General features: G+C 53.4%; 1 protein-coding gene across 1 annotated transcript in view; it reads right to left on the reverse strand.

Annotated features, from left to right (window-relative positions):
* Positions 1–4,953: 4,953 nt before the first annotated feature.
* The window catches only part of sergef (secretion regulating guanine nucleotide exchange factor), a gene marked incomplete at its 5' end in the record, with an annotated part of 28,250 nt that continues 5,616 nt past the window's right edge, over positions 4,954–27,587 (reverse strand). The window contains 2 exon segments of the mRNA NM_001078765.1: positions 4,954–5,384; positions 20,772–20,926. Of these exon segments, the coding sequence (NP_001072233.1) occupies positions 5,316–5,384; positions 20,772–20,926 (224 nt within the window).

A 27,587-nucleotide genomic window follows, 5' to 3' on the forward strand; every position in this document is an offset into this window, starting at 1 on the left:
TTTCACTACATTTCTAGCACTCGGGCCATTATCAGATTAATGGGAATGCATTTAATATAGCGTCTTAAAGGAACAGTAACATCATAAACGAAAGGGCCTGGATTGAGATGTTAAGCAGAATCATTTACTGGGGGCTCTATGGAATAAAAAGCTCTTTTATACAACACATCATTTTTATTATTATCCTTTATTTTTACAATTCTGACACATTCCGTGGTGCATTACTGTCCTGGGCTCCTGCCGCCACTGGGAGTTATTGGGGGTGTGAGGCCCAGAAGACTAAGGGCTAACATAAATAATGCCCCAGTCTGTTGGGTCTTTGATTCCGTGCTTCCTCACGGCAAGGCATTCTAATCAGTCTTGCCAGCAGCAAAGCTTACACTCTAAGGTCCCTATAACATTCCCATGAACCATGCCCAATGAACTTTCAACCTAAGGTTCATGTGGAGATTGGTGGGAAAGGTAAGGGGAAGGGTAAGATGAGGTTGGTAATAGACTGAGATTGGGAATGTGGAAGGGTAAGATGAGGTTGGTAATAGGCTGAGATTGGGAATGTGGAAGGGTAAGATGAGGTTGGTAATAGGCTGGGGATGGGAAGGTGGATGGTTAAGATGAGGTTGGTAATAGGCTGGGGATTGGGAAGGTGGAAGGGTAAGATGAGGTTGGTAAAAGGCCGAGATTGGGAAGGTGGAAGGGTAAGATGATGTTGGTAATAGGCTGAGATTGGGAATGTGGAAGGGTAAGATGAGGTTGGTAATAGGCTGAGATTGGGAATGTGGAAGGGTAAGATGAGGTTGGTAATAGGCTGGGGATGGGAAGGTGGAAGGGTAAGATGAGGTTGGTAATAGGCTGGGAATTGGGAAGGTGGAAGGGTAAGATGAGGTTGGTAATAGGCTGAGATTGGGAATGTGGAAGGGTAAGATGAGGTTGGTAAAAGGCCGAGATTGGGAAGGTGGAAGGGTAAGATGATGTTGGTAATAGGCTGAGATTGGGAATGTGGAAGGGTAAGATGAGGTTGGTAAAAGGCCGAGATTGGGAAGGTGGAAGGGTAAGATGATGTTGGTAATAGGCTGAGATTGGGAATGTGGAAGGGTAAGATGAGGTTGGTAAAAGGCCGAGATTGGGAAGGTGGAAGGGTAAGATGAGGTTGGTAATAGGCTGGGGATTGGGAAGGTGGAAGGGTAAGATGAGGTTGGTAATAGGCTGGGGATGGGAATGTGGAAGGGTAAGATGAGGTTGGTAAAAGGCCGAGATTGGGAAGGTGGAAGGGTAAGATGATGTTGGTAATAGGCTGAGATTGGGAATGTGGAAGGGTAAGATAAGGTTGGTAATAGGCTGGGGATGGGAAGGTGGAAGGGTAAGATGAGGTTGGTAATAGGCTGGGGATGGGAAGGTGAAAGGGTAAGATGAGGTTGGTAATAGGCTGGGGATGGGAAGGTGGAAGGGTAAGATGAGGTTGGTAAAAGGCCGAGATTGGGAAGGTGGAAGGGTAAGATGATGTTGGTAATAGGCTGAGATTGGGAATGTGGAAGGGTAAGATGAGGTTGGTAAAAGGCCGAGATTGGGAAGGTGGAAGGGTAAGATGATGTTGGTAATAGGCTGAGATTGGGAATGTGGAAGGGTAAGATGAGGTTGGTAATAGGCTGGGGATTGGGAAGGTGGAAGGGTAAGATGAGGTTGGTAATAGGCTGGGGATGGGAATGTGGAAGGGTAAGATGAGGTTGGTAAAAGGCCGAGATTGGGAAGGTGGAAGGGTAAGATGATGTTGGTAATAGGCTGGGGATGGGAAGGGTAAGAGGAGGTTGGCAATAGGCTGGGGATGGGAAGGGTAAGAGGAGGTTGGTAATAGGCTGGGGATGGGAAGGTGGAAGGGTAAGATGAGGTTGGTAATAGGAGGTTGGTAATAGGCTGGGGATGGGAAGGTGGAAGGGTAAGATGAGGTTGGTAATAGGAGGTTGGTAATAGGCTGGGGATGGGAAGGTGGAAGGGTAAGATGAGGTTGGTAAAAGGCCGAGATTGGGAAGGTGGAAGGGTAAGATGAGGTTGGTAATAGGCTGGGGATGGGAAGGGTAAGAGGAGGTTGGCAATAGGCTGGGGATGGGAAGGGTAAGAGGAGGTTGGTAATAGGCTGGGGATGGGAAGGTGGAAGGGTAAGATGATGTTGGTAATAGGCTGGGGATGGGAAGGGTAAGAGGAGGTTGGCAATAGGCTGGGGATGGGAAGGGTAAGATGAGGTTGGTAATAGGCTGGGGATGGGAAGGTGGAAGGGTAAGATGAGGTTGGTAATAGGCTGGGGATGGGAAGGGTAAGATGAGGTTGGTAATAGGCTGGGGATGGGAAGGTGGAAGGGTAAGATGAGGTTGGTAATAGGCTGGGGATGGGAAGGTGGAAGGGTAAGATGAGGTTGGTAATAGGCTGGGGATAGGAAGGGTAAGATGAGGTTGGTAATAGGCTGGGGATGGGAAGGTGGAAGGGTAAGATGAGGTTGGTAATAGGCTGGGGATGGGAAGGTGGAAGGGTAAGAGGAGGTTGGCAATAGGCTGGGGATGGGAAGGTGGAAGGGTAAGAGGAGGTTGGTAATAGGCTGGGGATGGGAAGGGTAAGATGAGGTTGGTAATAGGCTGGGGATGGGAAGGTGGAAGGGTAAGATGAGGTTGGTAATAGGAGGTTGGTAATAGGCTGGGGATGGGAAGGTGGAAGGGTAAGATGAGGTTGGTAAGATGAGGTTGGTAATAGGCTGGGGATGGGAAGGTGGAAGGGTAAGATGAGGTTGGTAATAGGCTGGGGATGGGAAGGTGGAAGGGTAAGATGAGGTTGGTAATAGGCTGGGGATGGGAAGGTGGAAGGGTAAGATGAGGTTGGTAATAGGCTGGGGATGGGAAGGTGGAAGGGTAAGATGAGGTTGGTAATAGGCTGGGGATAGGAAGGGTAAGAGGGGGTTGGTAATAGGCTGGGGATGGGAAGGTGGAAGGGTAAGAGGAGGTTGGTAATAGGCTGGGGATGGGAAAGTGGAAGGGTAAGAGGAGGTTGGCAATAGGCTGGGGATGGGAAGGTGGAAGGGTAAGAGGAGGTTGGTAATAGGCTGGGGATGGGAAAGTGGAAGGGTAAGAGGAGGTTGGTAATAGGCTGGGGATGGGAAGGGTAAGATGAGGTTGGTAATAGGCTGGGGATGGGAAGGTGGATGGGTAAGAGGAGGTTGGTAATAGGCTGGGAATGGGAAGGTGGAAGGGTAAGAGGAGGTTGGTAATAGGCTGGGGATGGGAAGGTGGAAGGGTAAGAAGAGGAGGTCTAAAAAGGAAGGCAGAAGGATAAGGATGAACAGTTGAGGTTGGTGGAAGAATGGCATAAGGGGTTAATGGGCAGATGGCAGCTGGATTAGAAAAGTTTGGTGGGTGGATGGGGGGCAAATAGATGGGAGGTAGAAGGGTTTGTATAGGAAGGCAGTATAATGAAGAAGAAAGAAGAATGTAGAGTTGGAGGAAACACTGCATAAAGTGAAAGTATGGGAAAGGATTGGGGGCAGAATGAAGGAGAGAATGGGGTACATATAAGCAAACAGAATGGAGAAATACACGAGCAGCTGGGATAAAACAGGGGAAGATACAATGGGGGTGAGGGGGGTAAAAGGATGTTGGTTGAGTGAGAAGCTGTTGGGGGGGGGGGGGGGTCTGCCAATGGACCAATGTGGGCATATTTAGGAGGAAAGGTTGCGCTTTAACCCTCATGTGGGGAGCAGGTCTGCACTGAATGGGAACAAGATCTGGGGGGGCTAAACGGCTACATTTAGTTACAGGGGCCGGACAGACAGACAGACACAGACCAGGGGTTCCACTGCCACGGGAAACAGAACCTCACAGACAGTGTTGCCTTTAAATAAATGCCATATGAATAATAGGAAGCCACTGGCCCCCAACTCGGGATGCACTGGCCCCCAACTCGGGATGCACTGGCCCCCAACTCGGGATGCACTGGCCCCCAACTCGGGATGCACTGGCCCCCAACTCGGGATGCACTGGCCCCCAACTCGGGATGCACTGGCCCCCAACTCGGGATGCACTGGCCCCCAACTCGGGATGCACTGGCCCCCAACTCGGGATGCACTGGCCCCCAACTCGGATGCACTGGCCCCCAACTCGGGATGCACTGGCCCCCAACTCGGGATGCACTGGCCCCCAACTCGGGATGCACTGGCCCCCAACTCGGGATGCACTGGCCCCCAACTCGGGATGCACTGGCCCCCAACTCGGGATGCACTGGCCACCAAGTGGTAACGGCCAACCCTTGGGCACCTCCGATACACACTGGCTGGATACAGACAGAGGGAAAGACAGTGGCGGGACGGTCGTACTGACTGTTAACGAACACAGTGGTGGGGCAGCAGTGACAAGGCTGGGGGGGGGGTGATAGAGTGTGAGCTCTGTGGCACAGCCCCTCCTGTCTCTCAGATGGTGAAACCTGTAAGTCATTGGCAGATACAAGAACGTCTCTCATACAGGAACTGCCTAAATGAGCGCGGGGGGCAGACTGCACATCAGTCGGCAGGTGGGGGCTCTGTAAATATCTAGTACACGGACAGTAGGGGGGCAATCCCCTCTGAAATGCAGGGGTGCCCTGTTGCCCCAGAACGATTTGCAGAAAGAGCCAATCACGTGTTATAGAATGAAAAAGCTGCAACATTCTACTTATACCCCACATTCACCCTCACCCCACATTCACCCTCACCCAGATATTCTGCACCCCCCCCCTTGTACCAACCATGTCGAGCCAGAAGCACCGGTCTGTAATATCCAAGCAATAAGTTAGCCACCTTCTTACCCCTCAGGCGGGAGTCACACACACCCAGAAATAAGCCCAGTGAGCATTCCCTGTACAAGGACACATGGCATTAGGGCGGGTAGGGGGTACGGCAGGGGGGCCCCACTGCTTCCAGTACTCACACAGAGGGCAATACTGTAGTGTGGGGTACATTGGCACATTTATTTCTACATATGGTGAGCAAGCAGCCGAGTTCCTCCCATGATCCTCCCGTGATGGAACTCCCATGATCCTCCTGCGATGGTACTCCCGTGTTCCTCCCATGATCCTCCTGTGATGGTACTCCCGTGTTCCTCCCATGATCCTCCTGTGATGGCGCTCCCGTGCAGGTTGGCACAGTACATGCCATATCGGTGCCCATGCAGTAGGCATCAGCAGGTACTACAGGCAGCTTCATGCACTCTAACCTGGGTTTATACACAGAGCCATGGAGTGTCCGGCCCCACAGCCAATCAAATCCACGCGCGCAGGAGCAGGGATGGCGACCGCCGTCGGGGCAGTCACGTTGGTTTCCGAGCCAGTTCCGCACATTCCGTGCTCATTCCAGCCCCAGGAATATAACACTCCATCTGAAAGAGAGAGACATGACTGCAATGGGCATCATTGTGAGCCCTTACTGCCACTGCCTGGGTGAGGGTATAACCTGATCACTAGGGTAATGCCCCACTAACTGCCCCTTCTCCCCCTCGCAGTGATGGCTATGGGTAAGTGAATGCTGCTGATCCAGCCGTGGGGCAGAGGGAAGGATCTGGTTTATGTCAGAGAGTTCTGCGCTTACAGCAGCTCCTGCTAATGAAATGTAAAGTGATTGCTTGGCAGTGCAGGGCCGGGGGGCGCACACAGACCCCCGCTGTGTAACCGTACTGCTGATCCAATCACTGGCCACTTCATTTAATCGAGCCCTAAGTGCCCAAAGTAAATGCAGAACGGCTCTTATCTGCCCTAAGCACATTTATTCCCCAGAGCTGCGGGTATTGAGCAACCTCACATCTAGGAACGCGGGCGGCGATAAATGCTCCGCTATCTACCCCCAGAGTGGCTGCTGCCCCCCCGCCGGGGCAAGTACCTTCCTATAGAGTGTGGGGCATAGGGAATGGGGCGAGTACCTTCCTATAGAGTGTGGGGCAGAGGGAATGGGGCAAGTACCTTCCTATAGAGTGTGGGGCAGAGGGAATGGGGCGAGTACCTTCCTATAGAGTGTGGGGCAGAGGGAACAGGGTAAGTACCTTCCTATAGAGTGTGGGGCAGAGGGAACGGGGCAAGTACCTTCCTATAGAGTGTGGGGCAGAGGGAATGGGGTGAGTGTGGGGCAGAGGGAATGGGGTAAGTACATTCCTACAGAGTGTGGGGCAGAGGGAACGGGGAGAGTACCTTCCTGCAGAGGGAATGGGGTGAGTACCTTCCTACAGAGTGTGGGGCAGAGGGAATGGGGTAAGCACCTTCCTATAGAGTGTGGGGCAGAGGGAATGGGGCGAGTGTGGGGCAGAGGGAATGGGGTAAGTACCTTCCTATAGAGAGTGTGGGGCAGAGGGAATGGGGTAAGTACCTTCCTACAGAGTGTGGGGCAGAGGGAATGGGGCGAGTGTGGGGCAGAGGGAATGGGGCGAGTGTGGGGCAGAGGGAATGGGGTAAGTACCTTCCTATAGAGTGTGGGGCAGAGGGAATGGGGTAAGTACCTTCCTATAGAGTGTGGGGCAGAGGGAATGGGGCGAGTGTGGGGCAGAGGGAATGGGGCGAGTGTGGGGCAGAGGGAATGGGGTAAGTAACTTCCTACAGAGTGTGAGGCAGAGGGAATGGGGTAAGTACCTTCCTATAGAGTATGGGGCAGAGGGAATGGGGCGAGTAACTTCCTACAGAGTGTGGGGCAGAGGGAATGGGGCGAGTAACTTCCTACAGAGTGTGGGGCAGAGGGAATGGGGCGAGTAACTTCCTACAGAGTGTGGGGCAAAGGGAATGGGGCGAGTGTGGGGCAGACAGAATGGGGTAAGTACCTTCCTATAGAGTGTGGGGCAGAGGGAATGGGGCGAGTAACTTCCTACAGAGTGTGAGGCAGAGGGAATGGGGTAAGTACCTTCCTATAGAGTGTGGGGCAGAGGGAATGGGGCAAGTGTGGGGCAGAGGGAATGGGGTAAGTACCTTCCTATAGAGTGTGGGGCAGAGGGAATGGGGCAAGTAACTTCCTACAGAGTGTGGGGCAGAGGGAATGGGGCGAGTGTGGGGCAGAGGGAATGGGGTAAGTACCTTCCTATAGAGTGTGGGGCAGAGGGAATGGGGCGAGTACCTTCCTATAGAGTATGGGGCGAGTACCTTCCTATAGAGTGTGGGGCAGAGGGAATGGGGCGAGTAACTTCCTATAGAGTGTGGGGCAGAGGGAATGGGGCAAGTACCTTCCTATAGAGTGTGGGGCAGAGGGAATGGGGTAAGTACCTTCCTATAGAGTGTGGGGCAGAGGGAATGGGGCGAGTACCTTCCTATAGAGTGTGGGGCAGAGGGAATGGGGCGAGTACCTTCCTATAGAGTGTGGGGCAGAGGGAATGGGGCGAGTGTGGGGCAGAGGAAATGGGGTAAGTACCTTCCTATAGAGAGTGTGGGGCAGAAGGAATGGGGTAAGTACCTTCCTATAGAGAGTGTGGGGCAGAAGGAATGGGGTAAGTACCTTCCTATAGAGAGTGTGGGGCAGAGGGAATGGGATAAGTAATAAGTAAAGGTAATGGAAGAGAAAAGGCAGTTTTTCCCCATGAGAGACTTTAGGGCCAATCAAGCAAGATATAAATTCCAGCAGAATGTTTTGCCCCGGGGCAATTAGAGACTACGTCAGTGACCACATTAGCGCAGCAGCTGGAAATGATCTGTGTGTGCAGCACATCTGCCCCCAATAAGCGCAGATAGGTTTCCCCAGTGGGGGCTAATTCTGCCCTTCTGAGCTGCCCGATACTGAGGCCCAGTGGCACTATATTCAGCCCAAGTCTGTATCACTATAAACCCTAAATATCCCTTTAAACCTAATAGCCAGGGGCAAGGCGGAGACAATGGGGGCAAGGCGGAGACATTGGGGGCAAGGCGGAGACATTGGGGGCAAGGCGGAGACAATGGGGGCAAGGCGGAGACAATGGGGGCAAGGCGGAGACAATGGGGGCAAGGCGGAGACAATGGGGGCAAGGCGGAGACAGCAGCCCAAGGCGGAGACAGCAGCCCAAGGCGGAGACAATGGAACAAGGCGGAGACAGCAGTTGGCCAGCCCAGATCCCTTAAGTTGCAGTAGAGGTACAACTCCCAGCATTCCCTGGCACCCTTTGGTCCAAGAGCAGCGGAGAGGCCCAGAGAATGGTTCCGATGACACAAGGCCCATGGATGGGTATGTGCCCGGGCCGATTCCCCAGAAGGAGTTAAGCGCGGGGAGATTTCCGCCTCAGTGAGCGCAGAGCCAAGGCAGACGCAGTGGGCAGCCAAGCAGCAGAATTGGGGGAGCGGCGCTGAGCCGTGAGAGTATTTTTAGCTAAAATAAAATAGGTCACTTCCCCTTCACTGACTCACTTGTTACAGGCTGCCTGATTGGTGCAGAGCCCGAGCGAAACCCTGCGCCCTGTCCCTTATCATTTGTCCCGGGGTCGCCGTGACCGAAGGGCTCATTCACCAACAGGAACGTGCCCGCAAATGTTTCATTGGGCACAAACGGGGAAGGGGCAGTTAAGGGGGGGTCACTATATATAAATATATAAGGGGGGGCAGTAATGAAATAGAGAAAGTACAGGGAAGAGCGACTAAGCTGATAAAGGGAATGGGCTCAGTTATGGGGAAAGGCTGGCCCAGTTGGGATTGGTTACACTGGGGGGGAAGGGGCAGTTAAGGGGGGGTCACTATATATAAATATATAAGGGGGGGCAGTAATGAAATAGAGAAAGTACAGGGAAGAGCGACTAAGCTGATAAAGGGAATGGGCTCAGTTATGGGGAAAGGCTGGCCCAGTTGGGATTGGTTACACTGGGGGGGGGGGGGGGCAGTTAAGGGGGGGGTCACTATATATAAATATATAAGGGGGGGGCAGTAATGAAATAGAGAAAGTACAGGGAAGAGCGACTAAGCTGATAAAGGGAATGGGCTCAGTTATGGGGAAAGGCTGGCCCAGTTGGGATTGGTTACACTGGGGGGGGGGGCAGTTAAAGGGGGGGGGTCACTATATATAAATATATAAGGGGGGGGGCAGTAATGAAATAGAGAAAGTACAGGGAAGAGCGACTAAGCTGATAAAGGGAATGGGCTCAGTTATGGGGAAAGGCTGGCCCAGTTGGGATTGGTTACACTGGGGGGGGGGGGCAGTTAAGGGGGGGGGTCACTATATATAAATATATAAGGGGGGGGCAGTAATGAAATAGAGAAAGTACAGGGAAGAGCGACTAAGCTGATAAAGGGAATGGGCTCAGTTATGGGGAAAGGCTGGCCCAGTTGGGATTGGTTACACTGGGGGGGGGGCAGTTAAGGGGGGGGGTCACTATATATAAATATATAAGGGGGGGGGCAGTAATGAAATAGAGAAAGTACAGGGAAGAGTGACTAAGCTGATAAAGGGAATGGGCTCAGTTATGGGGAAAGGCTGGCCCAGTTGGGATTGGTTACACTGGGGGGGGGGGCAGTTAAGGGGGGGGGTCACTATATATAAATATATAAGGGGGGGGGGCAGTAATGAAATAGAGAAAGTACAGGGAAGAGCGACTAAGCTGATAAAGGAATGGGCTCAGTTATGGGGAAAGGCTGGCCCAGTTGGGATTGGTTACACTGGGGGGGGGGGGCAATTAAGGGGGGGTCACTATATATAAATATATAAGGGGGGGCAGTAATGAAATAGAGAAAGTACAGGGAAGAGCGACTAAGCTGATAAAGGGAATGGGCTCAGTTATGGGGAAAGGCTGGCCCAGTTGGGATTGGTTACACTGGGGGGGGGGGGGGGGGGGGGGCAGTTAAGGGGGGGTCACTATATATAAATATATAAGGGGGGGGGGGGGGCAGTAATGAAATAGAGAAAGTACAGGGAAGAGCGACTAAGCTGATAAAGGGAATGGGCTCAGTTATGGGGAAAGGCTGGCCCAGTTGGGATTGGTTACACTGGGGGGGGGGGGCAGTTAAGGGGGGGTAGGATACAATTGTGGAATAGAACTGACCCACAGGTACCAGTATCCCTGGCGCCGAGTGCGGCCCCCCCTGGTAACAGAGACACATGAGGCCTCGGGCAGCAGCTCATCACTTATTCATGAGGTTATTACATCCCATAATGAGATTTACACAGAGCCGGCCCATCATTCCCCAATCCCATTATCCCCCCATTTATCATTCTGCGCTGCAGAGACCCCCGCCGTGCCCTCACCGACACTACTACCCACGCACCCCCCCCGACACTACTACCCACGCCCCCCCCCCCCCGACACTACTACCCACGCCCCCCCCCCCCGACACTACTACCCACGCCCCCCCCCGACACTACTACCCACGCCCCCCCCGACACTACTACCCACGCACCCCCCCCCCGACACTACTACCACGCCCCCCCCCCGACACTACTACCCACGCACCCCCCCCCGACACTACTACCCACGCACCCCCCCCGACACTACTACCCACGCACCCCCCCCGACACTACTACCCACGCACCCCCCCGACACTACTACCCACGCACCCCCCCCGACACTACTACCCACGCACCCCCCCGACACTACTACCCACGCACCCCCCCCCCAACACTACTACCCACGCACCCCCCCCGACACTACTACCCACGCACCCCCCCCGACACTACTACCCACGCACCCCCCGACACTACTACCCACGCCCCCCCGACACTACTACCCACGCCCCCCCCGACACTACTACCCACGCCCCCCCGACACTACTACCCACGCACCCCCCGACACTACCACGCACCCCCCGACACTACTACCCACGCACCCCCGACACTACTACCCACGCACCCCCGACACTACTACCCACGCACCCCCGACACTACTACCCACGCACCCCCCGACACTACTACCCACGCACCCCCCGACACTACTACCCACACCCCCTGGCAATGGCCGGGCATTATATGGCTCCTGTGTGGGGCCCTATGAGAGTAATGCCCCCTAGGCTGCTGTGTGGGGCCCTATGAGAGTAACGCTCCCTAGGCTGCTGTGTGGGGCCCTATGAGAGCTAACGCCCCCTAGGCTCCTGTGTGGGGCCCTATGAGAGTAACGCCCCCTAGGCTGCTGTGTGGGGCCCTATGAGAGTAATGACCCCTAGGCTGCTGTGTGGGGCCCTATGAGAGTAATGCCCCCTAGGCTGCTGTGTGGGGCCCTATGAGAGCTAACGCCCCCTAGGCTGCTGTGTGGGGCCCTATGAGAGTAATGCCCCCTAGGCTGCTGTGTGGGGCCCTATGAGAGTAACGCCCCCTAGGCTGCTGTGTGGGGCCCTATGAGAGTAATGCCCCCTAGGCTGCTGTGTGGGGCCCTATGAGAGTAATGCCCCCTAGGCTGCTGTGTGGGGCCCTATGAGAGTAACGCCCCCTAGGCTGCTGTGTGGGGCCCTATGAGAGTAACGCCCCCTAGGCTGCTGTGTGGGGCCCTATGAGAGTAACGCCCCCTAGGCTGCTGTGTGGGGCCCTATGAGAGTAATGACCCCTAGGCTGCTGTGTGGGGCCCTATGAGAGTAACGCCCCCTAGGCTGCTGTGTGGGGCCCTATGAGAGCTAACGCCCCCTAGGCTGCTGTGTGGGGCCCTATGAGAGTAACGCCCCCTAGGCTGCTGTGTGGGGCCCTATGAGAGTAATGCCCCCTAGGCTGCTGTGTGGGGCCCTATGAGAGTAATGCCCCCTAGGCTGCTGTGTGGGGCCCTATGAGAGCTAACGCCCCCTAGGCTGCTGTGTGGGGCCCTATGAGAGTAACGCCCCCTAGGCTGCTGTGTGGGGCCCTATGAGAGCTAACGCCCCCTAGGCTGCTGTGTGGGGCCCTATGAGAGCTAACGCCCCCTAGGCTGCTGTGTGGGGCCCTATGAGAGTAATGACCCCTAGGCTGCTGTGTGGGGCCCTATGAGAGTAACGCCCCCTAGGCTGCTGTGTGGGGCCCTATGAGAGTAACGCCCCCTAGGCTGCTGTGTGGGGCCCTATGAGAGTAACGCCCCCTAGGCTGCTGTGTGGGGCCCTATGAGAGTAACGCCCCCTAGGCTGCTGTGTGGGGCCCTATGAGAGTAATGACCCCTAGGCTGCTGTGTGGGGCCCTATGAGAGTAATGACCCCTAGGCTGCTGTGTGGGGCCCTATGAGAGTAATGACCCCTAGGCTGCTGTGTGGGGCCCTATGAGAGTAATGACCCCTAGGCTGCTGTGTGGGGCCCTATGAGAGTAACGCCCCCTAGGCTGCTGTGTGGGGCCCTATGAGAGCTAACGCCCCTAGGCTGCTGTGTGGGGCCCTATGAGAGTAACGCCCCCTAGGCTGCTGTGTGGGGCCCTATGAGAGCTAACGCCCCCTAGGCTGCTGTGTGGGGCCCTATGAGAGTAACGCCCCCTAGGCTGCTGTGTGGGGCCCTATGAGAGTAACGCCCCTAGGCTGCTGTGTGGGGCCCTATGAGAGCCAACGCCCCCTAGGCTGCTGTGTGGGGCCCTATGAGAGTAACGCCCCCTAGGCTGCTGTGTGGGGCCCTATGAGAGTAATGACCCCTAGGCTGCTGTGTGGGGCCCTATGAGAGCTAACGCCCCCTAGGCTGCTGTGTGGGGCCCTATGAGAGTAATGCCCCCTAGGCTGCTGTGTGGGGCCCTATGAGAGTAATGACCCCTAGGCTGCTGTGTGGGGCCCTATGAGAGTAACGCCCCCTAGGCTGCTGTGTGGGGCCCTATGAGAGCTAACGCCCCCTAGGCTGCTGTGTGGGGCCCTATGAGAGCTAACACCCCCACATAACAGCAGCTGCAGGAGTTTTTATGAGGACAGGGTTCCAGCAGGAGAGAGAGAGCAGTTGCTTAGGGAAGAGGAGCTTCTTCCTGGGGCCACGTGGCCCTTAGGGGCCCCACTAGGCAGTTCTAAGCGGCTGGCACAGTAGCTGTATGCGTTTGAGTGAAAGTGGAAGAAAGGACACAGACACGCGCCCCATTTGCTCTTAATCAATCACTGACCGGACAGGAGCCATTGATTGGCCGCCTATAAATCAGCCCGGACTGTGGCCCCTGTCAGTGACACCAAAGAGCCAGTTACAGAAACAAGATGACTCCGGAATGTTCTATGATTAAAAAGGCAATTAGTCCGTCAATGACCCCCTTCCAACCTATGAAATTACCCTGCCCCCCCCCGGAGCGGATGGTTTAACCAGCGCACTGCTGCAGGGCAATAGAGTCCCTTCTCAAACCTGCCCCTGCTAATTGCACCTCATTAGGGCCAAGGTGCAAGGGGCAGTGCCATTCTCCATTAGCCACTCCCCAGAATCCTGCTGCCATGTCTGGACTGTGGGCAAAAAGATACCCCAATTCAGGTGGGGAGGGGGGCGACGGGCACAGGAACTGGGCCAGGGTATCATGCAAGTGATGGGGGGGGGCGTATCCTAATGATTGTGGGACGGGGGGGCGTATCCTAATGATTGTGGGATGGGGGGGGGCGTATCCTAATGATTGTGGGATGGGGGGAGGAGTAACCTACTGATTGTGGGACGGGGGGGGGGTATCCTACTGATTGTGGGATAGGGGGCATAGCCAAAGGGACAGGGGGCTAAAGTGCAAGGCCATAAGGTGACCCTTCTTCTCTGATCAGTCCCCCCCATCTTTGCTTGGGTGACATCACTCAGACCAGCGCCCCCCAATCACATGAAGCCCAGTAAGAGTAGGAGGAGACTCACCACGTAGCGCCAGATTGTGCTCCGACCCACAGGCCACCTGCAAGAACAGAGAGACGGGCATTAGTGCCAATGGGCACAAACATTACGCCCAGCTGGTACTACAGAAGAACCCCGCCCCTAGAACTGGGTGCCCCTCCCCTGCACAGACTGACCAATCACATGTTATAGGCAGGAACCCCCAACCGCACAATCCCGCCCCCACAACTGGGTGCCCCTCCCCTGCACAGACTGACCAATAACATGTTATAGGCAGGAACCCCAACCGTACAACCCCGCCCCCACAACTGGGCATGCGGGGCGGCACATGGGGGAAATGAAGGTGCATGGCACAAAGAGGTGAGGATTGGGTGCTACTATGACACCCCCAATATTCAGGGGAAGAGTGCAGAGCGTGCACGGATGATGTATGCGGCGAGGGGATAATGGGGGGAGCAAATGAAGGTCACATGATAGAGAGTGTGAAAGGGCATATGGGCACAGCTGGCACCCCAGCCCTGTAACTGAGCCACAAGCCACCAGGGAACAGCAAATGGGACTTTCATTAGCCCAGTTAATGGGGCCAGACTCCGCCTCCTCAGGCATAAAGTCACCCCTCAAGGTCAGTACAAACAATACAGTGAGACTCACAGTGCCGAGTAACCTTATCTACCGGCACCGGCACCGGCTGGGCCTGAACCGCAAGTGCACTGTGTCCTGCCCGTGTCAGTACTCCGGGTACCCCAGTGTGTAACAGGAACTATAGATTGTAAGCTCACTGGGGCAGGGACTGATGGGAATGGGATAGGGACCTTAGATTGTAAGCTCACTGGGGCAGGGACTGATGGGAATGGGATAGGGACCTTAGATTGTAAGCTCACTGGGGCAGGGGCTGATGGGAATGGGATAGGGACCTTAGATTGTAAGTTCACTGGGGCAGGGACTGATGGGAATGGGATAGGGACCTTAGATTGTAAGCTTACTGGGGCAGGGGCTGATGGGAATGTGATAGGGACCTTAGATTGTAAGCTCACTGGGGCAGGGGCTGATGGGAATGTGATAGGGACCTTAGATTGTAAGCTCACTGGGGCAGGGACTGATGGGAATGTGATAGGGACCTTAGAGTGTAAGCTCACTGGGGCAGGGGCTGATGGGAATGGGATAGGGACCTTAGATTGTAAGCTCACTGGGGCAGGGGCTGATGGGAATGGGATAGGGACCTTAGATTGTGAGCTCACTGGGGCAGGGGCTGATGGGAATGGGATAGGGACCTTAGATTGTAAGCTCACTGGGGCAGGGACTGATGGGAATGGGATAGGGACCTTAGATTGTGAGCTCACTGGGGCAGGGAATGATGGGAATGGGATAGGGACCTTAGATTGTAAGCTCACTGGGGCAGGGGCTGATGGGAATGGGATAGGGACCTTAGATTGTAAGCTCACTGGGGCAGGGACTGATGGGAATGTGATAGGGACCTTAGATTGTAAGCTCACTGGGGCAGGGACTGATGGGAATGGGATAGGGACCTTAGAGTGTAAGCTCACTGGGGCAGGGGCTGATGGGAATGTGATAGGGACCTTAGAGTGTAAGCTCACTGGGGCAGGGGCTGATGGGAATGGGATAGGGACCTTAGATTGTGAGCTCACTGGGGCAGGGGCTGATGGGAATGGGATAGGGACCTTAGATTGTAAGCTCACTGGGGCAGGGACTGATGGGAATGGGATAGGGACCTTAGATTGTAAGCTCACTGGGGCAGGGGCTGATGGGAATGGGATAGGGACATTAGATTGTAAGCTCACTGGGGCAGGGGCTGATGGGAATGGGATAGGGACCTTAGATTGTAAGCTCACTGGGGCAGGGGCTGATGGGAATGGGATAGGGACCTTAGATTGTAAGCTCACTGGGGCAGGGGCTGATGGGAATGGGATAGGGACATTAGATTGTAAGCTCACTGGGGCAGGGGCTGATGGGAATGGGATAGGGACATTAGATTGTAAGCTCACTGGGGCAGGGGCTGATGGGAATGGGATAGGGACCTTAGATTCTTAGATTAGCATTCTGTCACAGTGGCACAGATCCTATCTGATCCCCCCATTGTAAGCAGCAGTCCTGCCCTGCTTTATGGCTGAGATTCTAGCTATCTGTATAACAGAGCATTCTGTCACAGTGGCACAGATCCTATCTGATCCCCCCATTGTAAGCAGCAGTCCTGCCCTGCTTTATGGCTGAGATTCTAGCTATCTGTATAACAGAGCATTCTGTCACAGTGGCACAGATCCTATCTGATCCCCCCATTGTAAGCAGCAGTCCTGCCCTGCTTTATGGCTGAGATTCTAGCTATCTGTATAACAGAGCATTCTGTCACAGTGGCACAGATCCTATCTGACCCCCCCCCATTGTAAGCAGCAGTTCTTCCCTGCTTTATGGCCGAGATTCTAGCTATCTGTATAACAGAGCAGCAGTCCTGCCCTGGGTGTTGTTAGCCAATCAGTCTGTGCAAGAGTGTAAGCCCCCAAACCAACATCAGGGACACCCTAATGTGTTGCCTATTTATTTGAAGCATGAGTGAGTGCTGAAGGGCCGGCTGGGGGGGCTACAGGCACACAGAGGAGGAGACACAAGAGATACCAGGGAATGGGCAGTATCAGCCCCCCGTTTGTGTAGATGAAGCCAAGCTCTGCGGGAAGAGGCAATCTGCACCCGGTAGGACAGGCCTTGCACGTGCAGTTTCCATAGCAACAAGAGGAAGCCAATCAGGGGGCTGACTGCCTGCACCGGCCAGTATGTCCGACAGATTAGAAGCAGTTCCATGTCTGTCTCTCTGTAGGAACCCCCCCAGGAACCATGAACCTCCATATCTCCTACAGCCCGAGCACAGCCTTAGTCCTACTGGGGCAAAAGGGTGGGGCAACACCACCTACACCTGCCCTCCCCCAGCCATTGTGCCACTGCCAGCCTCCTCACACCTGCCTGTAATAGTGTTCCTCTCACCATGCCCCATCTTGCCCCACTGTCCCCTATCTAGCCCACTGTCCCCCATCTTGCCCCCAACCTGCCCCACTGTCCCCCAACCTGCCCCCACTGTCCCTACCACTTACCAATCTGCATCAGAGAAGACAATAGATACAGGGAAGAGCCTTCTAGCAGGGGTGGTAGAACTAATACAGTAAGAGGAGTGTAAGCGCGGGAGCCTTGGGTGGGCACGTGCCAGTTACTATGCCAGCTCATTGTGAAGGAGAAGCCCCCCCCCCCCCAAACAGAGTGTAATTGTGCTGTATAATTACTGGAGAGAAAGGCTAAATATAACCAATGACACCCATGGGGCTGGAAGGGAAACATAAGGAGACGTGCAATGTGATTCCATAAGTATAATACTGGGGGGGGGAGCAGAGTATCAGTGGCTGAAATCATTACCCCCCCCCCCCCCGGCTCTCTTACACCATCAGAGCTCAGGCATTTATTGGCATCACATTCTGCCTCTCTGAGCGAAGATTCCCGGCTGTAAGGGATATGTCTCTGGGCGACGCTCTCTTCCTGCCGGGATGCTGAGTCAGCCGGTGCCCCCCACCAACCTTGGCCTGTGCCCCGCCCTGTGCTACCCACTGTGTACCCCCATACTGTACTGTCTAAGGGAAACACTATGGCACCCCCTACCCATATGTATAAATACAAATATACAGAGAAGGAATGTTCTGGGCACACAATAAGCTGTACCCCCATACTGTACTGTCTAAGGAAACACTATGGCACCCCCTACCCATATGTATAAATACAAATATACAGAGAAGGAATGTTCTGGGCACACAATAAGCTGTACCCCCATACTGTACTGTCTAAGGGAAACACTATGGCACCCCCTACCCATATGTATAAATACAAATATACAGAGAAGGAATGTTCTGGGCACACAATAAGCTGTACCCCCATAATGTACTGTCTAAGGGAAACACTATGGCACCCCCTACCCATATGTATAAATACAAATATACAGAGAAGGAATGTTCTGGGCACACAATAAGCTGTACCCCCATACTGTACTGTCTAAGGGAAACACTATGGCACCCCCTACCCATATGTATAAATACAAATATACAGAGAAGGAATGTTCTGGGCACACAATAAGCTGTACCCCCATACTGTACTGTCTAAGGGAAACACTATGGCACCCCCTACCCATATGTATAAATACAAATATACAGAGAAGGAATGTTCTGGGCACACAATAAGCTGTACCCCCATACTGTACTGTCTAAGGGAAACACTATGGCACCCCCTACCCATATGTATAAATACAAATATACAGAGAAGGAATGTTCTGGGCACACAATAAGCTGTACCCCCATACTGTACTGTCTAAGGGAAACACTATGGCACCCCCTACCCATATGTATAAATACAAATATACAGAGAGGGAATGTTCTGGGCACACAATAAGCTGTACCCCCATACTGTACTGTCTAAGGGAAACACTATGGCACCTCCTACCCATATGTATAAATACAAATATACAGAGAAGGAATGTTCTGGGCACACAATAAGCTGTACCCCCATACTGTACTGTCTAAGGGAAACACTATGGCACCCCCTACCCATATGTATAAATACAAATATACAGAGAGGGAATGTTCTGGGCACACAATAAGCTGTACCCCCATACTGTACTGTCTAAGGGAAACACTATGGCACCTCCTACCCATATGTATAAATACAAATATACAGAGAAGGAATGTTCTGGGCACACAATAAGCTGTACCCCCATACTGTACTGTCTAAGGGAAACACTATGGCACCCCCTACCCATATGTATAAATACAAATATACAGAGAGGGAATGTTCTGGGCACACAATAAGCTGTACCCCCATACTGTACTGTCTAAGGGAAACACTATGGCACCCCCTACCCATATGTATAAATACAAATATACAGAGAAGGGAATGTTCTGGGCACACAATAAGCTGTACCCCCATACTGTACTGTCTAAGGGAAACACTATGGCACCTCCTACCCATATGTATAAATACAAATATACAGAGAAGGAATGTTCTGGGCACACAATAAGCTGTATCCCCATACTGTACTGTCTAAGGGAAACACTATGGCACCCCCTACCCATATGTATAAATACAAATATACAGAGAAGGAATGTTCTGGGCACACAATAAGATGTACCCCCATACTGTACTAAGGGAAACACTATGGCACCCCCTACCCATATGTATAAATACAAATATACAGAGAAGGAATGTTCTGGGCACACAATAAGCTGTACCCCCATACTGTACTGTCTAAGGGAAACACTATGGCACCCCCTACCCATATGTATAAATACAAATATACAGAGAGGGAATGTTCTGGGCACACAATAAGCTGTACCCCCATACTGTACTGTCTAAGGGAAACACTATGGCACCCCCTACCCATATGTATAAATACAAATATACAGAGAGGGAATGTTCTGGGCACACAATAAGCTGTACCCCCATACTGTACTGTCTAAGGGAAACACTATGGCACCCCCTACCCATATGTATAAATACAAATATACAGAGAAGGAATGTTCTGGGCACACAATAAGCTGTACCCCCATACTGTACTGTCTAAGGGAAACACTATGGCACCTCCTACCCATATGTATAAATACAAATATACAGAGAGGGAATGTTCTGGGCACACAATAAGCTGTACCCCCATACTGTACTGTCTAAGGGAAACACTATGGCACCCCCTACCCATATGTATAAATACAAATATACAGAGAGGGAATGTTCTGGGCACACAATAAGATGTACCCCCATACTGTACAAGGGAAACACTATGGCACCCCCTACCCATATGTATAAATACAAATATACAGAGAGGGAATGTTCTGGGCACACAATAAGCTGTATGGCAGCTCCCAGGCAGATGTATAAATACAGAGCCATATAATGAATAGAAGGGATGGGGCAAGAGACAGTGAGAGGAGGGACTGTGTGAGACACTAACGAGGCCAATTACAGAGAGAACACAGGACTGAGAGTAACCTCTGTGAATGTCAGGCAGAAAGTGATCACAGCGAGGGGGATCGGATCTCAGCGAGAGGCACAGCGGGCAGAATGGAGAGCGGATTATCTAGAAGGAATGTGGGGCCGGGCCCCTCCCTGGAGAGGAGCCGCTTGCTGGCTCAGTGAATTCTGATCTGGCTTGTTAATGTGTGTCAGGATCAGAGGCTTTGAGAAGGGCAGGGACGGGGGCTGCAGGGAGTCTCTGTAACAGGAGGGTCTCACGGCTAATGGAACCAACACAGCAGCTCAGGTTGAATAAAGAAACGCAGATCCATCAAGTTCAACCCAAATGGTGGCCAGTAACTCCCAGGCTATTAGATATACTATGTGTGCGGGGGGGGGGGGGGGGCTGGCAACCTGCATATTCTGGCAAATGCCATTCAGGCAAAAGCTGCCGTAGATGAGAATTCATACAAACTGGGGAATTTGAAGGTGGGGTGGAATTGCCAGTGGGCAAATGGAGGGCTGCAGATCCCTGTTACGCAGCTGAATACTGTCTGGCCAGGGGCCTCTGAGATTCTGGGGGCCCCAAACACCCAGGTAAGGGATACCCTCAGTGATCCACTGGCAGCTGCCCGGTGCCCCTGGGTATGTGGGGGGCATAGAGTTAGAGTGTATTCCCATTACTCACGTGTATAAAGTGCCCACTCCCTAATACACCATTACTGCCCTGCCACACAGGGAGCTGGCACTGCCTACATGTACTGGGGTCTCCATGCCAGGGGGCAGCCTTGCCACGTGCCTGTGTAAGCCTGCAGCCTAGCGCAGAGAGAGGCATCGCTGGGTCTGACTGTCAGCTTCCTGCGGGGAGGAGCAGTATTAATAGACTCGCCCTGACAGAACTGGGTGAGAGTGGTACCTGGCATTCCCCAGGGGCCCCGTGCTGTACAGCAGAGGGCGGGGCTCACACAATATCAATGAATGGAATTGGGCCAGTGACGACGCAGTGTATGAGCCAATTGCACAGCAGGATTAAGCGCGGGGGGTACGGCCCATGTTTGTGCGTAGGGCCAGTGAATAGGATGGAAGCCCAATCATGATGCAGTGTGAGAGAACCTCGGGGGCGGGGCTGTGATACCACCATGGAACCCTACCTGGGAGGAACCGGTTAAAGAAGGAATCCAGGCTGGAACTTGATTGGCAGCGATGCCCTCCAGCAGGGTCTCGTTTAGCCCTGTGCCTTCTGTGCTGGGGGGCCGGCCGAGCTGGGAGTAGTTGGCTCTTCCCCAGGTGAAAACCTTCCCTGTGTCTAGAGAGAAAAGCAAGAGGTTCGGTCAGAGACTGGGCCCCGAGGGATATTTTAGCCATTTATTACCCTGCCCTTTATACACAATCACACAAAACCCTTCCCCCCTATGTAATAAAAGGCACTAAGTTTGCCCATAGCAACCAAGATGTACATGTTAAAACTGGGTGACCAATAAAAGCTTCCTGCTGATTGGTTGTTACTGCACTTGGCCAAAACTATAGCCCCATGTGACCATGAATCCATGTTGTACAGAAGTAACGTTCCCTGTGGATTTTTGGTGGCTAAAGTCACGGTGCCAGGTAGCCCCTTGCTTCTCAGAGACTAGGCCTCGCTACCGACCAATGAGAAGCCACCATACAAAAAGCAAAGCCCCATGTCAGGCTGCGTTAGGGCCTTGAGCCAGGCTGTGCAATAGGCTGCAGCTCCTTTACCTTAATGCAATGAGTGTCGCTACGACTGGGTCCAAATGTGGCCCAGTAGTAAGGGGAGTGCCAGCTGTTGCTATGGCCTGTACCTGGGCTGAGCCGTTGCTATGGCCTGTACCTGTATTATGACAATATTCAGACACACAGGACATTTTCCATCCCTGTTGATCTGATTGGCACCTTTTGGGCCAATAAACCTGCTCAGGAGACTCCTCCCAAGGCTCAGCCCGATTGGCTCTCAGTGGCACCCAAACAACAATTAGATGTGAATGGGATTTGGGGGGGGGGGGGGATGCAGCAGGGAGTTGATTGCAGAGCTGACAGTCTCTCCTGGGGTTGGTACTGCAGGGTGTGTGTAACGGCAGAGGGATGGTGAGAGCGGGGAGGCGGCAGCCCCTCTATCATGCAGTTGCTATGGAAACGTGGGTTTGGGAAGCGGCTGTTTATTAGACAGTGAGTGAATGTGATGCACCCAGATGAGCGCTGCACGTGCGGCTGCAGAGAGAGGCGAGTGCCCAATGCGGGGGGGGTGTCCTTGTTGTGCCACACTACGGGGTTAACTATGGGGGGGCCAGGCTGGCTGATATACCCACAGTGCAATAGGGGTGCATACTGGCAGATATACCCATGGGTACAACAGGGGTGTAAGGCCGAGAGATATACCCACGGGTACAATGGGGGTGTCAGGCCGAGAGATATACCAACGGGTACAATGGGGGTGTCAGGCCGAGAGATATACCCACGGGTACAATGGGGGTGTCAGGCCGAGAGATATACCCACGGGTACAATGGGGGTGTCAGGCCGAGAGATATACCCACGGGTACAATGGGGGTGTCAGGCAGAGAGATATACCCACGGGTACAATGGGGGTGTCAGGCCGAGAGATATACCCACGGGTACAATGGGGGTGTCAGGCAGAGAGATATACCCACGGGTACAATGGGGGTGTCAGGCCGAGAGATATACCCACGGGTACAATGGGGGTGTCAGGCAGAGAGATATACCCACGGGTACAATGGGGGTGTCAGGCCGAGAGATATACCCACGGGTACAATGGGGGTGTCAGGCCGAGAGATATACCCACGGGTACAATGGGGGTGCATACTGGCAGATATACCCATGGGTACAATAGGGGTGCATAATGGCAGACATACCCATGGGTACAATGGGGGTGTCAGGCTGAGAGATATACCCACGGGTACAATAGGGGTGCATAATGGCAGACATACCCATGGGTACAATGGGGGTGTCAGGCTGAGAGATATACCCACGGGTACAATAGGGGTGCATACTGGCAGATATACCCATGGGTACAATAGGGGTGCATAATGGCAGACATACCCATGGGTACAATGGGGGTGCCAGACTCCCCCAATTGAGCATGGCTACACACAGCTGAGACACATATAGTGACTGTATATATCTCCCATACAGACACGCTAGTGACACACACACACACACACACACACACACACAATAGGCAGAAATCTGGGCTGTATTTCAGGACACCCCCTCCCTCCCGTCCCCACAGAGTGCACCTGTTATGCACATTTCCTTTCCAGCCTGAGACGCCACTCAGCGCTCCACTCGCCTTGTCTCCCTTTATTTGCTTTAAACAAAGGCCCAAAGCCCTGCATGAACTGCTGCTGCCACCTTGTGGTCAAACCGTGAGTTACACACATATATACAGTAGTGTACAACTCCTAGTCTGGGCTTGAACAGGGACCAGAAGAAAAAAAAAGGTGTAAAATCCAGGAAAATATTTAACTAGAGAAATGTACTATGTATTATAAACTGGTGGGACCACAAAAAACTCATCATGTTTGTAAAACTGAGGTTTCCCTGTATCTGGATTGTAAAGTTCAAACCAAGTGGTCCCTTTTCCACGTACCCCTACTATATACACATTGCCCAAAATCCATAAGGACCCTGTCCATCCGCCTGGTCGTCCCATAGTGTCGGGCATTGATCTGCCATTACCCCATCTCTAGGGGCATTCCCCAACCCCCTCACTGCCCTCACCGTGAGGAACCCCCTACCCAACACCCCCCGGCAGGGCATTCCCCAACCCCCTCACTGCCCTCACCGTGAGGAACCCCCTACCCAACACCCCCCGGAAGGCATTCCCCAACCCCCTCACTGCCCTCACCGTGAGGAACCCCCTACCCAACATCCCCCGGAAGGCCTTTCCCCAACCCCCTCACTGCCCTCACCGTGAGGAACCCCCTACCCAACATCCCCGGCAGGGCATTCCCCAACCCCCTCACTGCCCTCACCGTGAGGAACCCCCTACCCAACACCCCCGGCAGGGCATTCCCAACCCCCTCACTGCCCTCACCGTGAGGAACCCCCTACCCAACACCCCCCGGCAGGGCATTCCCCAACCCCCTCACCGTGAGGAACCCCCTACCCAACACCCCCCGGAAGGCATTCCCCAACCCCCTCACTGCCCTCACCGTGAGGAACCCCCTACCCAACATCCCCCGGAAGGCCTTTCCCCAACCCCCTCACTGCCCTCACCGTGAGGAACCCCCTACCCAACATCCCCCGGCAGGGCATTCCCCAACCCCCTCACTGCCCTCACCGTGAGGAACCCCCTACCCAACATCCCCCGGCAGGGCATTCCCCAACCCCCTCACTGCCCTCACCGTGAGGAACCCCCTACCCAACATCCCCCGGCAGGGCATTCCCCAACCCCCTCACTGCCCTCACCGTGAGGAACCCCCTACCCAACATCCCCGGAAGGCCTTTCCCCAACCCCCTCACTGCCCTCACCGTGAGGAACCCCCTACCCAACATCCCCCGGCAGGGCATTCCCCAACCCCCTCACTGCCCCTCACCGTGAGGAACCCCCTACCCAACATCCCCCGGCAGGGCATTCCCCAACCCCCTCACTGCCCTCACTGTGAGGAAACCCCCTACCCAACATCCCCCGGCAGGGCATTCCCCAACCCCCTCACTGCCCTCACCGTGAGGAACCCCCTACCCAACATCCCCCGGCAGGGCATTCCCCAACCCCCTCACTGCCCTCACCGTGAGGAACCCCTACCCAACATCCCCCGGCAGGGCATTCCCCAACCCCCTCACTGCCCTCACCGTGAGGAACCCCCTACCCAACATCCCCCGGCAGGGCATTCCCCAACCCCCTCACTGCCCTCACCGTGAGGAACCCCCTACCCAACATCCCCCGGCAGGGCATTCCCCAACCCCCTCACTGCCCTCACCGTGAGGAACCCCTACCCAACATCCCCCGGCAGGGCATTCCCCAACCCCCTCACTGCCCTCACCGTGAGGAACCCCTACCCAACATCCCCCGGCAGGGCATTCCCCAACCCCCTCACTGCCCTCACCGTGAGGAACCACCTACCCAACATCCCCCGGCAGGGCATTCCCCAACCCCCTCACTGCCCTCACCGTGAGGAACCCCCTACCCAACATCCCCCGGCAGGGCATTCCCCAACCCCCTCACTGCCCTCACCGTGAGGAACCCCCTACGCTGCTTCAAATGGAAGCTCAGTTCCTCTAATCTATAGGGGGGGCCTCTGGTGCGCTGATTGTTTTTATGGGAAAAAAGAACCCCCCCAATTGCCTATAATCCCCCCTAATGTACTTGTACAGAGTAATCATGTCCCCTCGCAAGCGCCTCTTTTCCAGAGAAAACAACCCCAACCCCGACAGTCTCACCTCATAGTTTAACCCTTCCATCCCCTTAACCAGTTTAGTTGCAGTCTCTGCACTCTCTCCAGCTCATTAATATCCTTCTTATGGACTGGAGCCCAAAACTGCCCCCCATACTCACTGTCACTGCCCCCCCATACTCACTGTAACTGCCCCCCATACTCACTGTTACTGCCCCCCATACTCACTGTTACTGCCCCCCCATACTCACTGTTACTGCCCCCCCCATACTCACTGTTACTGCCCCCCCCATACTCACTGTTACTGCCCCCCCATACTCACTGTTACTGCCCCCCCATACTCACTGTCACTGCCCCCCCCATACTCACTGTCACTGCCCCCCCCATACTCACTGTCACTGCCCCCCCATACTCACTGTCACTGCCCCCCCATACTCACTGTTACTGCCCCCCATACTCACTGTCACTGCCCCCCTCATACTCACGGTTACTGCCCCCCCATACTCACTGTTACTGCCCCCCCATACTCACTGTTACTGCCCCCCCATACTCACTGTTACTGTCCCCCCATACTCACTGTTACTGCCCCCCCCCATACTCACTGTTACTGCCCCCCCCCATACTCACTGTTACTGCCCCCCCATACTCACTGTTACTGCCCCCCATACTCAGGGTGAGGCCTTACCAGGGACCTATAAAGGGGCAAAATGATGTTCTCATCCCTTGAGTCAATGCCCTGTTTATACAAGCACTTTATTTGCTTTAGTAGCCACAGAATGACACTGCCTGGAATTAGACAACTTGTTATCAACAAAAACCCCCAGATCCTTCCCCATTAAGGATCCCCCCAACTCACTCCCATTCAGTAGATAGTTTGCGTTTATATTATTTCTACCAAAGGGCAGAACTTTGCACTTATCAACATTGAACCCCATTTCCCAGTTTGCTGCCCAGTTTCCCAGTCAAATCGCTCTGCAAAGCGGCACATCCTGCATGGAACTTATAGTTTTGCCCAATTTAGTGTCATCAGCAAAAATACAAACAGTCTCTCTATGCCCCCCTCCAGGTCATTAATAAACAAGTTAAAAAGCAAAGGCCCAAGGACTGACCCCTGCGGTACCCACTAACCACACTGGTCCAATTAGAAAATGTTCCATTTCCCCCCACTCTGTGTACTCTATCCTTCAGCCAGTTCTCTATCCAATTACAAATATTATGTTCTAGGCCAATATTCCTTAATTTGATCATTAACCCTCTGTGAGGTACTGTATCAAACGCTTTAGCAAAGTCCAAGTAGATCCCATCCACTGCCATTCCAGCATCAAGGTTCCTACTCACCTCCTCATAAAAGGCGACTAAATTAGTCTGGCAAGATCTGTTACCCATAAACCCATGTGGCACAAACTAATAGTATTGTGAACTGCAATGTATTCAAGTACCCTATCCCTTATTACCCCTTCCAGAAGCTTTCCTACTACTGATGTCAGACTAACAGGCCTATAGTTTTCAGGCTGAGAACGGGATCCCTTTTTAAATAACGGCACCACATTAGCAATCCGCCAGTCTCTCGGCACCATGCCAGACCTCAATGAATCCTGGGAAATTAAGTGAAGAGGCTTGGCAATCACAGCGCTCAGCTCATTTAATTCCCTGGGATGAATCCCATCCGGCCCTGGACCTTTGTTTCCCTTTACATGTTCAAGTCTCTTTTGAATCCCCCCCCGAGTGACCCATGCGCCAGTAGCTAAATTACTAGAACTGGGCATATTACAAGGGAAGCCTTCATTATCTGGCTCCTCAGATGTATAGACAGATGGGAAATAAGAGTTCAAAATTTCAGCTTTTTCCCCGTTCTCATCAACCAACTTACCCCCCCGTGATAATAAAGTTCCCACCCCTTCTTGCTTCATTTTTTTACTATTCACATAATTAAAAAATAATTTTGGATTCTTTTTACCCCTAGCTGCAATATCCCTTTCCATCTCTAGTTTAGCTGCCTGATAGCTTTTTTGCTGCTTTATTTGCCCCCCTGTACCTGATGAAAGCCCCAGCTGCCCCAGCTAACTTGAATGCCCTAAAAGCACGTTTTTTCTTACCAACCTCGACACTAACACTTTTATTCAGCCATAAGGGTTTTGCTTTGCGATGCCTCTCCTTGCTTACTAGTGGGATATACTGTTGTGTATACCTACAAAGCAATGTTTTAAAGATGTTCCATTTTCCTTCTGTGCCTAACCCCATGAAAAGCCTTTCCCAGTTGACACATTGCAGAGATGCCCTTATACTGGCAAAGTAATCTGAACTACTTCACATTCCAGGATGCCTTTTATTTGCAGTTGGTGGAACTGCGATGGGATCAAATGTTGCGCCGTTATATGTATATATTTTTGTGGCATGGTTTGAACCTCACCATGTATATTGCGATGATCTCTACCGAAAACCACTGTAGGGCCTGGTGGAGATCTATCGATGATATTTCTGTATTATGGTGGGGTGACCTGGACCCCAGATAGCAACGAGTTTGCGGAAACATTGGCACATTTTGCAGAGTGCTTGTCCACAAGTGAAGGTATTTGTGTTGCCCCCACTGATTTTAT

The sequence above is a fragment of the Xenopus tropicalis genome, chromosome 4 (assembly GCF_000004195.4).
Source record: "Xenopus tropicalis strain Nigerian chromosome 4, UCB_Xtro_10.0, whole genome shotgun sequence".
Taxonomy (NCBI): Eukaryota; Metazoa; Chordata; class Amphibia; order Anura; family Pipidae; genus Xenopus; species Xenopus tropicalis.